The sequence below is a fragment of the Sorex araneus genome, chromosome 5, assembly GCF_027595985.1.
Source record: "Sorex araneus isolate mSorAra2 chromosome 5, mSorAra2.pri, whole genome shotgun sequence".
Taxonomy (NCBI): Eukaryota; Metazoa; Chordata; class Mammalia; order Eulipotyphla; family Soricidae; genus Sorex; species Sorex araneus.
Window position 1 is genome coordinate 84,457,817 of NC_073306.1, and position 13,407 is coordinate 84,471,223.

General features: G+C 48.7%; 1 protein-coding gene across 2 annotated transcripts in view; it reads left to right on the forward strand.

Annotated features, from left to right (window-relative positions):
* The first annotated feature begins 585 nt into the window (after window positions 1-585).
* GON4L (gon-4 like) overlaps window positions 586-13,407 on the forward strand; it is a 49,977-nt gene continuing 37,155 nt past the window's right edge. For both annotated transcript variants that reach the window (XM_055139891.1, XM_004619295.2), the window contains exons 1-7: window positions 586-703; window positions 3,624-4,139; window positions 6,493-6,687; window positions 9,421-9,614; window positions 10,954-11,028; window positions 11,216-11,266; window positions 12,785-12,835. In XM_055139891.1, the coding sequence (XP_054995866.1) occupies window positions 3,650-4,139; window positions 6,493-6,687; window positions 9,421-9,614; window positions 10,954-11,028; window positions 11,216-11,266; window positions 12,785-12,835 (1,056 nt within the window). In that variant the 5' untranslated portion in view covers window positions 586-703; window positions 3,624-3,649. The remainder of the gene's footprint in view (window positions 704-3,623; window positions 4,140-6,492; window positions 6,688-9,420; window positions 9,615-10,953; window positions 11,029-11,215; window positions 11,267-12,784; window positions 12,836-13,407) is intronic.

The following is a 13,407-nucleotide window of genomic DNA, read 5'->3' on the forward strand; positions in this document are numbered from 1 at the left end:
TGCTCTCAGGGATCACTCCTGGTGGACTCATGGGGTGTAGGGGTAATCATATGAAATGCCAGGAATCAAACCTGAGTAAGCAAAACAAGTGCCTTACCCACTTTACTATCTCTGACCCCTGAACCCGGGGTCTTATAGATGCAAATCAAATGCTCTACCACTGAATTACATCCCTAGCTTAAGACTACATAATTTTTTAGAAAACTGCAGTATTCGTGATTCACAGATTCCTTTTCCTGAAATTTTCTATTTTTTTTTATTTCCGTGGTCTGGTATTGCAGGTGTCTGTCAGTAAGCAGAACTATTTGTCAAAGGAAATCAGAAGGTCTTGGCTAATTCAGTGGCAAAGTGAATGCTTTACGTGCATGAGGCCTGGGTCTGAACTTCCAGCATAGCAACGAAATCAAACGTAAACCACAGAATGTTTGCCTCCGAAGGACTGAGTTTAGGGCAGAATCCGAGGCATTGTCATTAAATTATTTTGCCATTAACTGACGTACTTTGAGACATTCTTCCGCCCTGAGCTAGCGTGGCGCCCAGGACTTTGCGCATGCGCTGTTCCGTGACGCCGCGCTCCGCGACTCGGGGGCGCGCACGTCCGTCGCTGTCGTTGCCTGACTTCCGGCGATACAAAAGCTGATTTTCCGCGGGTTCGGCGGGCTGCGGGCTGCAGCGTGGGGTCCGCTGCACCGGAGAGCTGCAGGTGGGTGCAGGCTGAGGGCCGGAGGGGCAGAACCCGGTGCGGTGCAGGGTCCGGCGCGGGCGCGGGGACTAGAGCGGAGCGCGGCGCCGCGGGAAGGCGCTGTCCGAGCCTCTGTTTGATCTTTCCCGGGAGGGCCCGCGCCCGGGTCCCTGCCTCTTGGTGTGCTGCACGTCCGTTCACCCTGCGGCTCGGGTTTCGTGTCCAAAGTGGGGGATGTGGGACTCTTTAGAACTGCTGCTGTTGAAGGTGCCGGGAACCCGTCCCTGCAGGCTGCTGACTTGGAATCGCCGCTGCCTTTAATTTTTCTTTCTTTTCTTTTTTCTTTTTCTTTTTTGTCACACCCGGCGATGCACAGGGGTTACTCCTGGCTCTGCACTCAGGACTTACTCCTGGCGGTGCTCAGGGGACCATATGGGATGCTGGGAATCGAACCCAGGTCCCCCGCATGCAAGGCAAATGCCCAACTCTGTACTATCGCTCCAGCCCTTTATTTTATTATTATTTGTATGCCTCTATGTGTGTGCATGTGTGTGTGCGCGCGCGTGTGTATGTGTGTGTCTGTGAACTAGTGTATGTGTGTTGGGGGACAGGGTTGGTCGGTGATCAAACCCAGGATTTCACATATGCCCTCCACGACTCAGCTATATTCCACCCTACCCTTTTTTTTCCCTTTTGGATTTTGGGCCACACCTGGAGGTCCTGAGGATTCACTCCAGGCTCTTCGCTCAGAGATTGTCCCTGGCACATCTCTAGGGAGCCTAGGGGGTGCTGAGGGTTGAACAAGGATCCTTCCTGCGCAATGCAAGTGCCTTCAATACAGTAAGATCTCTCCAGCCCATCCAGGCCCCATTTTAACTGAGTCAGATTTTTCTGGGTAGAAAGATGCAGATTCTATAGGATGTTGTTTCAGATGTTTCATAGACCAAAGCACCAAAGGATCGGATGTTTAAGGCCCCTTTGATTTATTTAGGTGACGTTTGTTGAGTATCCCCAAGTACCATAGGTACTGCTGACTAGGAGTCCTTGTTTAAAGATTCCTTCGCAAAAAAATTCATAGTTTTGGGATGAGAAATGGAAAAGACAAAAGTAAATCACCTCCCCTTTCCCATGCCATAAATAGGTTTCCAAACTGGTGCTGTAAGATTTTTTTTTTTTAAAGAAAGATGCGTCTTGGCTGGGGAAATGGTTCAGACATAGAACATATACTTTGCATGTGAATGGGGGCTCCTGGTTTAGTCCCTGACTGTTGGGAAGGCAAACACACCCAAAGAGGTAACTCTGGAGACTGAGGAGAGCTCAGCCGGTTGGAGTATGAGCTTTGCACAGAGATCTGGGTTCAGTCCTTCACACTGCTTGGTCCTCTGAGCTGAGAGCAGCTGGGGAGCACTGCTGGGTGTGACTCAACCCTCCAGTTCCCCCTCCCCCATCCTGCGTGCACCCTCCCCCAAAAAGAGAATTCCTGTAGGGTTTAGGGAGATAGTTAAAGTGGGAGAGCACATGCGTAACATGCTTACTATGTTTGAGACCCAGAGTTCTATCCGGGCACCACATGACTGCCTGAGCAATGCTAGGTGTCGCCACCCCCACCCTTCCCACTTCCCCCCAAAAAGTACTCTACAAAAAAAGATTCCTCCAGTGTAGATTTGTATTGCTTTTAAAATGTGATAACAGGGGGCTGGAGAGATAGCACAGTGGGTAGGGTGTTTGCCTTGCACGCGGCTGACCCGGGTTCAATTCCCAGCATCCCATATGGTCCCCTGAGCACCGCCAGGAGTAATTCCTGAGTGCAGAGCCAGGAGTGGACCCTGTGCATTGCCAGGTGTGACCCAAAAAAGCCAAAAAAAAAAAAGTGATAACAGGATTTGATTGCAGGAGTCTTGAAATAACAGTATAGAAAACAATAGGAATCTCTTGTTTGCAAGGAGAACCTTTCATTAGCATATCCTACTCTTTGAAGTACTTATTGAAGCAAATTGGTTTTATTTAGAAAGTAGGTGAGAAAGAGGAGACAGTTTCATAAAGGAAAGAATTATACCCCACATTGAAATTCAGATGATTCCAAACTATATAATACCTAATCTACCCTTTTTTTTTTTCTTTTTGGGTCACACCCAGCAATGCACAGGGGTCATTCCTGGCTCATGCACTCAGGAATTACCCCTGGCGGTGCTCAGGGGACCATATGGGATGCTGGGATTCGAACCCGGGTCGGCCGCATGCAAGGCAAATGCCTTACCCGCTGTGCTATCACTCCAGCCCCCTAATCTACCCTTTTTTTGTTGGAGGCCGGAGGGGCTGGTGGAGTGGTTTTTGCTCAGGGAATGTTTTTGGTCATTAGTCAGGAGCAACACCTGGCAGTGCTCAGGGGGCCACATGTAGTACTGAGGATGGCACCAGCACCCGCCATATGTAAGGCGAGAGCCTTAGTTCCTCTACTTTGCAACCCACTGACATCATCTAGGGACTCCTGAGTTCTGGTAGGGGTCACTCCTGAACACAGAGCCAGGAGTAGCCCCTGAGCACCTCTGGGTGTGACCAGAAATAAAGAATGTGACTTGGGAAACAAATCTATTGCTCTGAACCCTCCTCTTTGTCCTAAAAGGGATTGATTGTGTGGTTAGGTGAAGTGCTGTGTTTGTGATTGAACAGGAAAAAGTGCAAAGGGTGTTTGAGGAAGTGTTGTTACTGTTCCTTAACATGATCGTGAGAGTGGGACTTGAGCAATTATACAGTGGGTAGGGCGTTTGCCTTGCACTTGACTGACCCGGGTTCGATTTCCGGCATCCCATATGGTCCCCTAAGCACCGTCAGGAGCAATTCCTGAGTGCAAAGCCAGGAGTAACCCCTGTGCATTGCTGGGTGTGACCCAAAACGAAACAAAACAAAACATGATTGTGAGAAGTCTTTGTTATCCTTTCAGGATGGAGCGGAAGCGGGACTTGTGAAATGTCGCCCTGCATGAAGAGAAGAACACCAGAGTCCCCACTGCAGCAGGGAAGCCAGGATGATGACTTAGGTCTCGAGTTGGCTGTTCAGTCAGACCAGGCCCAAGACTTGGGGTCAGTGCCACTGTCCTGGGGCCCCAGCCACAGCAGAGCAGCTGGCGTCGAAGTTCAGTCAGTGCAAGATGCAGCGAGGCTTCGAACCATGGAAGAGGCAGCTTTAAGCTCCCGGGTGCTCATCCAGGACACCATTGCACCCGTTTTGGAAGCCTCTGATGTGGCCATTTCCCAGGAGATCACCCTGACGGCCTCGGAGTCTTCTCAGGCCCTGAACATACACATCGGTAAAGGAAAACTCCAGGTCACTGGCTCCAGGAGAGGGAAGAAATTTGCAGGGAGGCCTGGGCCAGTGTTCCAGGAAGACAGAGATGATCCCAGCGGCACCCCTGAGCCCTTTTCAGGAGAGCCTAGTGAAGAAGTCGAGGAAGATGGAGGTAAGATTAGACGAAAGGTCTACGGATGTCGTTCTGGGCATCTACAGATGTTCTTGGACAGTCCTGGCAGTGCTTGGTGGTCTCCAGGGCCACACCCAGTAATGCTCAGGGGACTGTGTGGTTCTTTTCTTTTCTTTTTTTTTTTTTTGGGGGGGGGACCACAGCCGGTGATGCACAGGGGTTTACTCCTGGTTTTGCACTCAGGAATTACTCCTGGTGGTGCTCAGAGGATCATATGGGATGCTGGGAATCGAACCCCAGGTCAGCCGTAAGCAGGGCAAACACCCTACTCGCTCTGCTATCACTCCAGTCTGCAAGGCGTGTGTTTTAATCCCAGTAATCTCAGGCACAAGACACCAGTTAAAATTTTGTGAGAAAGCAGAGCCAGAGAGATAGTGCAGCAGGTAGGGCACTTGCCTTGCACAGGGCCACCATGGGTTTGATCCCCTGCCTCCTGTGTGGCACTGCCAGGACTGATCCCTGAGTGCAGAAACAGGAGTAACCTATGAACATTGCTGGGTGTGATTCAAAAAATCAACCAACCAAACAAAAAAACCCATCTAAAAACCATAAAAAACAAAGGCGGGGACAATCTGGGTTCAATCCCTGGGGCGTGCCATGTGGTCCCCTGAGCTTGCCAAGAGTGGCCCCTGAGTGCAGAGTCAAGGAGTCCTGGCGGTGCTCAGGGGACCATATGGGATGCTGGGATTCGAACCCGGGTCAGCCGCGTGCAAGGGAAACGCCCTACCCGCTGTGCTATTGCTCCAGCCCCCGTCAAGGAGTAAGTCTTGAGCACCGCTGGTGTGGCCCTCCAACTCCTCACTCCCCAAGAAATTAAAAAAAAAAAAACCAAAAAAACCCAAAGTGTAACAGTGAACAGTAGAGTGAACAGTAGAGTAAAATTTGCTGCATAATCTTTTTTTTCTTTCCCCTCTTTTTGAGTTTTTTGGGCCACACCAGGCAGTGCTCAGGGCTTATTTCTGGCTCTGCACTGAGGAATCACTCCTGGCGGGTTCGAGGAACCATATGGGGTGCTGGGGATTGAACCTGGGTCAGTTGTGTGCAAGGCAAGCATTATACCCGCTGTACCATCACTCTGGCCCTCATGCATATCCTTTGTATTGTTGCTCCTTTTCAGTAATATTTTTGTCTTGTTATTCTGAATTTGTAAGGGAAAAACAAAACAAGACAATTTGGGTTTCTTTGAAGAACCAGCATTTTGTTTTAATTGATACACTGTTAAATAATATTTCTAGAGACTGGTGAGATAGTACAGCAGGTCAGGCACTATTTGTACGTGGCTGACGCAGGGTTGATCCCCAGCATGCTGTATGGTACCCTGAGCTCCACCAGAAGTGATCCTGAGCATAGAGACAGGAGTATGCCCTGAGCACCGCCAGGTGTGACCTCAAAACCAAAGACAAAACCAAAAATTCATGGTATTTTTCTAGGGAAAAAAATTCCATGGCTCAGTATCTTTGAACAGAAAAGTTTTAGTTTTTAGTTTAACCTTTGACATTGTAAGTGAGTAAATCTGAGGTCTGATTTCAGCTTTTAGTATCTGTCTCCTAGTTTTAATTTTTTTGTAGCTGTTTGGGCCACACCTGGTGGTATTGAGGGCTTACTCACTCCTGGCTCTGCCCTCAGGGTCACTCCTGGTGGGGCTTGCGGGACCCTTTGTGGTGTTTGGGATCGAATCTGATCAGCTGTGTGCAAGGCAAGCGCCTTCCCTGCTGTCCTGTCTCTTCTGCCTCTGCACCCTGACTCTTAGTGGATCTTAAGAGGACTCCCCAGTGAAAAGTTCCCCAACGAAGACTTCTGCGATGCCGGTCTCGCTAACAGAGCATGGCTTAGGCGGGTCAGATGTGGAGCAATTACTGTGATTCTTTTTTTTTTGCTTTTTGGGTCACACCCAGCGATGCTCAGGGGTTACTCCTGGCTTTGCACTCAGGAATTACTCCTGGCAGTGCTTGGGGGACCATATGGGATGCCGGGGATCGAACCCCGGTCGGCCTCGTGCAAGGCAAACGCCCTACCCGCTGTGCTATCACTCTGGCCCCCTCTTTTTCTTCTTCTTTTTTTTTTTTTTTTGCTTTTTGGGTCACACCTGGCGATGCACAGGGGTTACTCCTGGCTCTGCACTCAGGAATCACCCCTGGCCGTGCTCAGGGGACCATATGGGGTGCTGGGATTTGAACCTGGGTCGGCCGCGTGCAAGGCAAACGCCCTATCCGCTGTGCTATCTCTCCAGCCCCTTCTTTTTCTTTTTGGAAAGTCGAAAAGAAAAGAAAAGGAGCTCCCCAATGGGGAGGAACTTAATATAGGACTAAGTTCATCCTTGTGATTCTTCCAGGAAAACTTCCACCGATGCTTTCTGGAGGGGAGCTGCCTTCACTTCCCGAGGCCAGCCAGTCCACAAAACCCGGAAGCCAGCCGTGGGAGCTGTCTCCCCTCGCTGTGGGTGTGTCCCCGCAGGACCAGCTCCTCAGGGCTCCGGCTACCCATGCAGAGGACGAGACGGAGGATGGCGGGCTCTTTATTCCCACGGGTAGGCTGTCTCTCTCTTTCCTTTTCTTTAGAAACCCCACCACTGAATTAGACTCCGCAGAGAGCCACACTGACTGAGCTCCCTGAATTTTCAGAGTCCGGATGCGCCTGTGTAACATGCCAACAGCTCGGGACACCAGCAGTCCCCACAGCCCTTCGTGCCAATCGTCCTGGCCCTGCTCTCTGGCTGTGGCTGCATCTATTAGCGGGTGGGCTGCACTTACAGGAACTGGATTGCCAGGATGCGTGTTTCGTGTCTGAATTTGTCCATGTAGCATTTTATGTAGCAGTGCGTCCGTGTTGTTGTGCCTACTGGTCCATTGTTCTTTTTCAGTGCTGTGTTCTGGTGCTTGGGTCATTGTTTTTGGCTCCTCTTAGTCCTTCCGTGGGAAGGGGCCTCTGAAGCTGTACTCAGTGGGCCTGGGAGCTCTGAGCAATACCTGTCCACCCAGGCCAGATGGTTTATTATTAGGGCCTGGGCCTAGTGTTGGGGGTTACCCTGATGCTATTTGGGGGGCCAGTAGTGGCTCACCCAGCCATACTGTGATTATGCTGTGCCCTGGATTAAACTCCTGTCCTGTGTCCCTAACCACTGAGCTATCGCCCCAATCCTTTTATCCCAACTCTTTTATTTTTGTGTGTAGAGGCTCTGGGTACTAGAAGCTATACTTGTCTGTGCTTTGGGGCCATCCTAGCCCTCTGCTCATGGGTTGCTCCTGGTAGTGCTTTGGGGACCGTGTGGTGCTAGGGACTGCATGTAAGGCAAGTGTGTGTTTTTTTTTTTTTTTTTTTTGGCTTTTTGGGTCACACCTGTTAATGCTCAGGGCTGACTCCTGGCTCTGCACTCAGGAATTACTCCTGGCGGTGCTCGGGGGACCATATGGGATGCTGGGAATCGAACCTGGGTTGACCGCGTGCAAGGAAAGCGCCCTACCCGCTGTACTATTGCTCCAGCCCCGCAAGTGTGTTCTTTAATTAAAATTTTTTTTTCTCCTTTTGGGTCACACCCAGCGATGCCCAGGGGTTACTCCTAGCTCTGTGCTCAGGAATTACTCCTGGCAGTGCTCTGAGTAACATATGGGATGCCGGGGATTAAACCCAGGTCAGCTGTGTGCAAGGCAAATGCCCTTCCTGCTGTATTATCACTTTTTTCCCTTAAATTTATTATTTATTAATTAATTAAAAAATTATTTATTTGCTTTTTGGGTCACATCCGGCAATGCAGAGGGATCACTTCTGGCTCTGCACTCAGGAATTACTCCTGGCGTTGCTCAGGTGACCGTATGGGATGCTAGGATTCGAACCCGGGTCGGCCGTGTGCAAGGCAAACGCCCTAGCCACTCTGCTATCGCTCCAGGCCCCTATTTATTTATTTATTAATTAAAAATTTTTTTTTTTCCGGGTCACACCCAGCTATGCACGGGAGTTACTCCTGGCTCTGCACTCAGGAATCACTCCGGCTGTGTTTGGGAGACCATATGGAATGCTGGGAATCAAACCTGGGTCGGTCGTGTGCAAAGCAAACGCCCTACCCACTGTACTATGCTCTGGCCCCTTAAATTTATTTATTTATTTATTATTATTATTATTATTATTTTTGCTTTTTGGGTCACACCTGGTGATGCACAGGGGTTACTCCTGGCTCTGCCCTCAGGAATCACCCCTGGCGGTGCTCAGGGGACCATATGGGATGCTGGGAATCAAACCTAGGTCGGCCTTGTGCAAGGCAAATGCCCTACCTGCTGTGCTATTGCTCCAGCCCCATTATTTTTAATGGAATCATTGTGAGATACACAATTACAAAGTTGTTCATGATTGGGTTTCAGTCATACAATGTTCCAACACTAAGGCAAATGTTTTTAACCCTATAAGATCTCTCCAGCCTCCACTTTTATCTTTTTTTGTTTTTGGACCACATTTGTCTCTGCTCAGAGCTTATTGCTGGCTCTGTACTTAGGGATCACTCCTGGTGGGGTTCTGGGGGTATGGGATTCCAGGAATTGGATTTGGGTTAGCAGGTGCAAGACAAACACTGTGTGCACTCCACTGTGCACTCTTTTACTCTCATTTAAAAATAAAAGTTGTTTTTTGGAGGGCCATCCCAGTAGTGCTAGGGATCAAAGTCTTAATGCTTCTAGGACTTTTTTATTTTGGTCACGTCCTGGGGCTGGGGAACTATGGAGTGCTGGGGCTTGCACCCACATGAGCTGTAAGCACCTTAATTAATCCCTGTTAATATCTCTCTGGTCCCTGATAATAGGTTTTAAAAATTAAAAAAAGGCAAGCCTTTGGAATCTTGTTTACTACTGCTGGAAGTTTTTCTCTTTTTGTTGGTTTTTGGGCCACATTCAGTGATGTTCAGGGGTTACTCCTTAGCACTGTTCTCAGGAATCACTCCTGGTGTGCTTGGGGACCATACAGAATGTTGAAGATTGAACCCAAATTGGCCATGTGCAAGACAAACATCCTATCTACTGTTCTGTTGCTTTGTCCCCTTTTGTTTTGGGGCCATCCCTGATTGGCAGTGCTCAGGGTGTACTCCTGTTCTGTGCTACGAGATCACTTCTACCGGTGCTTGGGGTCAAATCCTGACCTGCCGCATTGCCAGACAAGCTCCTGACACCTTGACCTACCTCCAGCCCACTGCTTTAATTCTCTCATCGTTGGCGTTTCAAGCTTAGTTCTTGAAGCCATTGTCCCTGAGATTTTTGGGATGGTCCTGATTTCTTTGCAGAAGAGCAAGACAGTGAAGACAGTGAGAAAAGGCGGAAAAAGAAGAAGGGCACGAAGAGGAAACGAGAGGGAAGGGGCCATGAGGAAGGGACTCTGAGTTACGACCTGAAGTTGGACGACATGCTGGACCGGACGCTGGAGGATGGCGCCAAGCAGCACAACCTCACGGCGGTCAACGTGCGCAATATCCTGCACGTGAGTGCGCCCGGGCTGGACTGGGCTGGGCGCTGGCACTGCCGGGGGCGGGGGGATGATGCTGGTGCTGGTCAGGGCTGGCACATGGTGCCAGGGTCACACAGCAGGGCCACCTCCACACTCAGACATGAGCTTTGCCCCCTCAGCCGCAGTCACAGTCCCTCAGGAAATTGTTTTTTTCTTTTTGTGCAGTGTCGGGGATTGAACCCAGGGCCTCACCTACATAAGCGTGTTATGTGTTCTGCAGCTGTGCCACATTGCTGACCCTCTTTGTTGCTCTACTTATGGCCCATACCTGGCAGGGCTCAGGGGGACCTGTACAGGGTTGGGAGCACAGTTCCTGCATGCATCACCCCTTCTCCCTTAAGCCACAGCCCCAGTACCCCTAAGATATTCTGTATTTACTTATTTATATATTTTTTGTGTTGGGGGGTCATACCCAGCAATGCTCAGGGGTTACTCTTGACTCTGCACTCAGGAATCACTCTTGACAGTGCTCAGGAGTTCCATCAGGGGAATCAAACCCAGGTCACCGGTATGCAAAGCAAACGTCCGCCCCGCTGTACTGTTGCTTGGTCCTCCCTTGGGGTTTCTTTTTTTTTTTTTTTTTGCCTTTTGGGTCACATCCAGTGATGCCAGGCGTCACTCCTGGCTCTGCACTCAGGAATTACCCCTGGTGGTGCTCAGGGAACCATATGGGATGCTGGGATTTGAACCCGGGTCGGCCACGTGCAAGGCCCTACCCGCTGTGCTATCGCTCCAGCCCCTGTTGCTCTTGTTTTTGGGTATCACCAAGTTATAATCAGGACTTACTCCTCTCCTGGCTGTGCTCAGAAATCTCTCCCAGTGGGCTTGGGGGCTATATGAAATGTCAGGAATGGAATCCGAGTCAGCAGCAGGCAAGGCAAGCATCCTACCCTCTGTCTCCACTGTCCTGTGGCTTTGGCCTGTAGCAAACCACTGTATTCCCAGGAGCAGCTGGTTAGATTGCTACATTGTTTGAAGCTCTGTCCAGAATTCATCTCCTTGCTTAATCCTAATCTGAAGCCGCTTGAGTATGTATTCATTTTTGAGCCATTCCTGGCAATGCTCAGGACTTATCCTGGCTCTGCACCAGGCAGGCATCAGTCCTGGTGGTGCTCAGGGGAATTATATGGGATGCTGGGGATTGAACCCAGGTTGACTACGTGCAAGGCAAAAGCTCTACCCACTGCTCTGGCCCCTGAAGCTGTTTGAATTTTTAGCTCTGGTTCATTACATCCATCAGAGTTGCACAGAGATTAGTATTATCTAGAAGACGCAGCCTTGTTGTATACAATGAAATCTCCTCTTTCTCCAGGAAGTAATTACAAATGAACACGTGGTAGCAATGATGAAAGCAGCCATCAGCGAGACAGAGGATATGCCCATGTTTGTGAGTAGTTATTGTCATTTGTTTAATATTCTAGAATGCAGCTGTTTTGTCATCTGGCTAGCCGAGTGTTGGAGGTCAGTGGTGAATCTCTTAGTGGTTTGGCAGTGGCGACAGAGTTACTGGGTTCGAACCCAGGAAATACAGGCGGATTTTTATTGACGGTTTCCTTTTGTTTTTCCCTGTTTAGGAGCCCAAGATGACCCGCTCTAAGCTGAAGGAAGTGGTAGAGAAAGGAGTGGTGAGTGACTGTATTTTTTTGTTTTGCTTGAAAGCAAGATCTGAGCCCAGGTCATTTTTAGGGGAAAAATTTACATTCTGGATCCTTAAAGAAATACTTGTAGAAGGCAAATCGAGGGCTAAAGAGAGAATACAGAAGGATGCCTAAATTACAGTTATCCTGCTCAGGTGTAATTTAACTAGTAGAGATTAAAATGAGATTTTTCTGGCTGCGGACATAGCTCAGTAGTGGAGCACTAGGTTCAATCCCCTTCGCTGCAAAAACAAACAACAGTGAGTTAAACATAAAGTTAGGGTTGGAGAGAGAGTACAGCATGGAAGGTGCTTACCATACACACAGCTGACTCAGGTTCAATCCCTGGCACATGGTTTTCCAGGCGAGGCTAGGCGTGATGCCTGTATAGTCAGGAGTCAGCCCTCGGCACATCCAGGTGTAACCCAACAACCAGAAGGATAAGTAAAGTTAGGATATCCCTTCAGTTATTAGGTAGTGTGTTTGTCTTTCTAAGATTTTGTTGGTTTTAGGACACGCCCTGAGTGCTCGGGCTATTCTCAGCCTGGTGTGCTTGGGGAACCATGTGGGACTGTTACCAGGACTTCCGCAAACAAAGCACATTTTTAACCCTTTGAACTATCTCTACATCACCCATATTTCTCTGAAGGGCTTCATAAGATTGCATTGACTTTCTTTTTTTTCTTTGCTTTTGTGGATACAACCGGCAGTGCTCAGGGCTTACTCCTGACTTTGTGCTCAGGGATCACTCTTGGCTGGGCTCAGGGGGCCATATGGAATTCTAGGGGTTGAGCTCAGGGTGGCAGTGTGCAAGGCAAGTTCCTCTCCTGCTCTACTCTTTCCATCCTCTGGAAAGGCCCACTGGAGTTTGCTTATGAGAGGATTTTGATTAAGATATAATCAGATAGTCAAGAAATTATATTTATAATCTGGTAGCATTTTGTCAGCTTTATCTAGAGCTTTATTTTTGGTTGGCAGTAGAAAGATTGGGGCCATGCCCTGTGATGCTCAGGACTTACTCCTGACTTTGCTTACGGATCACTCCTAGTGGGGCTTGGGGAACCATGTGTAGTGCTGGGGATTGAACCTGGGTTGATTGGGTACAAGGTAAGTGCCTTAACCTTTGCTCTAGCTCTCTGGCACCAAGAAGTTTTTATGGCTAGTTTTATGGAGGCATACTTGTGGCAGTATTACAATCAATTTATAAAAATATTGTTTCAAAGGCTACTAGAATTTATGGTATCTTGGTTTATGTACTTTTGTAATCTACCGAGTTTTCGCTTTCATTATTCCATGTGAGCTCCAGCTATAATATAAACATGACACACTTTTGTCTGCATCTACTTTTCTCATTTCTACTCTGACACATGCTGAGAATATACATTCAGAGATCATATATACCCCTAGACCACTGCATCTGTGTGTTAAGTAGATGGTAAAGAAAGTGAAAATGAAATAGTCTATTTCAGTTAAAGGAACGCCATTATTTATATCTTTTGTTGGTAGGTAATTCCAACGTGGAATATTTCACCAATTAAGAAGGCCACTGAAATTAAGGTAAACTTGAAAGGGGTAATTCTTGTTTTTTTTTTAGAAATGCTATGAAACTCTAACCTCAAAAATAGTACTTTCTTTTTCATTTTTTTTTTTAACCTGTCTTTTTTCCTTTTTCTTTTAGTTTTTTTTTGGGTCATACTTAGTGATGCTCAGGGGTTACTCTTGGCTACTTGGTTACTCTTGGAATTACTCCTGGTAGTGCTGGGGGAGGACTGGAGCCATAGCACAGAGGGTAGGGCATTTGCCTTGCATGCGCTGCCGACCGGGTTCGATTCCTCCGTCTCTCTCGGAGAACACTGAGAACAAGCTACTGAGAATGTCCTGCCCGCACGGCAGAGCCTGTCAAGCTCCCCGTGGCGTATTTGATATGCCAAAACCAGTAACAAGTCTCACAATGGAGACGTTACTGGTGCCCGCTCAAGCAAATCGATGAATGGGACGACAGTGCTACAGTGCTAAAGACCATATGGGATGCCGGGATTGAACCCTGGTCGGGCACATACACGTAAGGCAAGTGCCCTACGTGTACTAGAGCTGTGCTAGATCTCCAGCCTGTCTTGTTTTTATCCTGA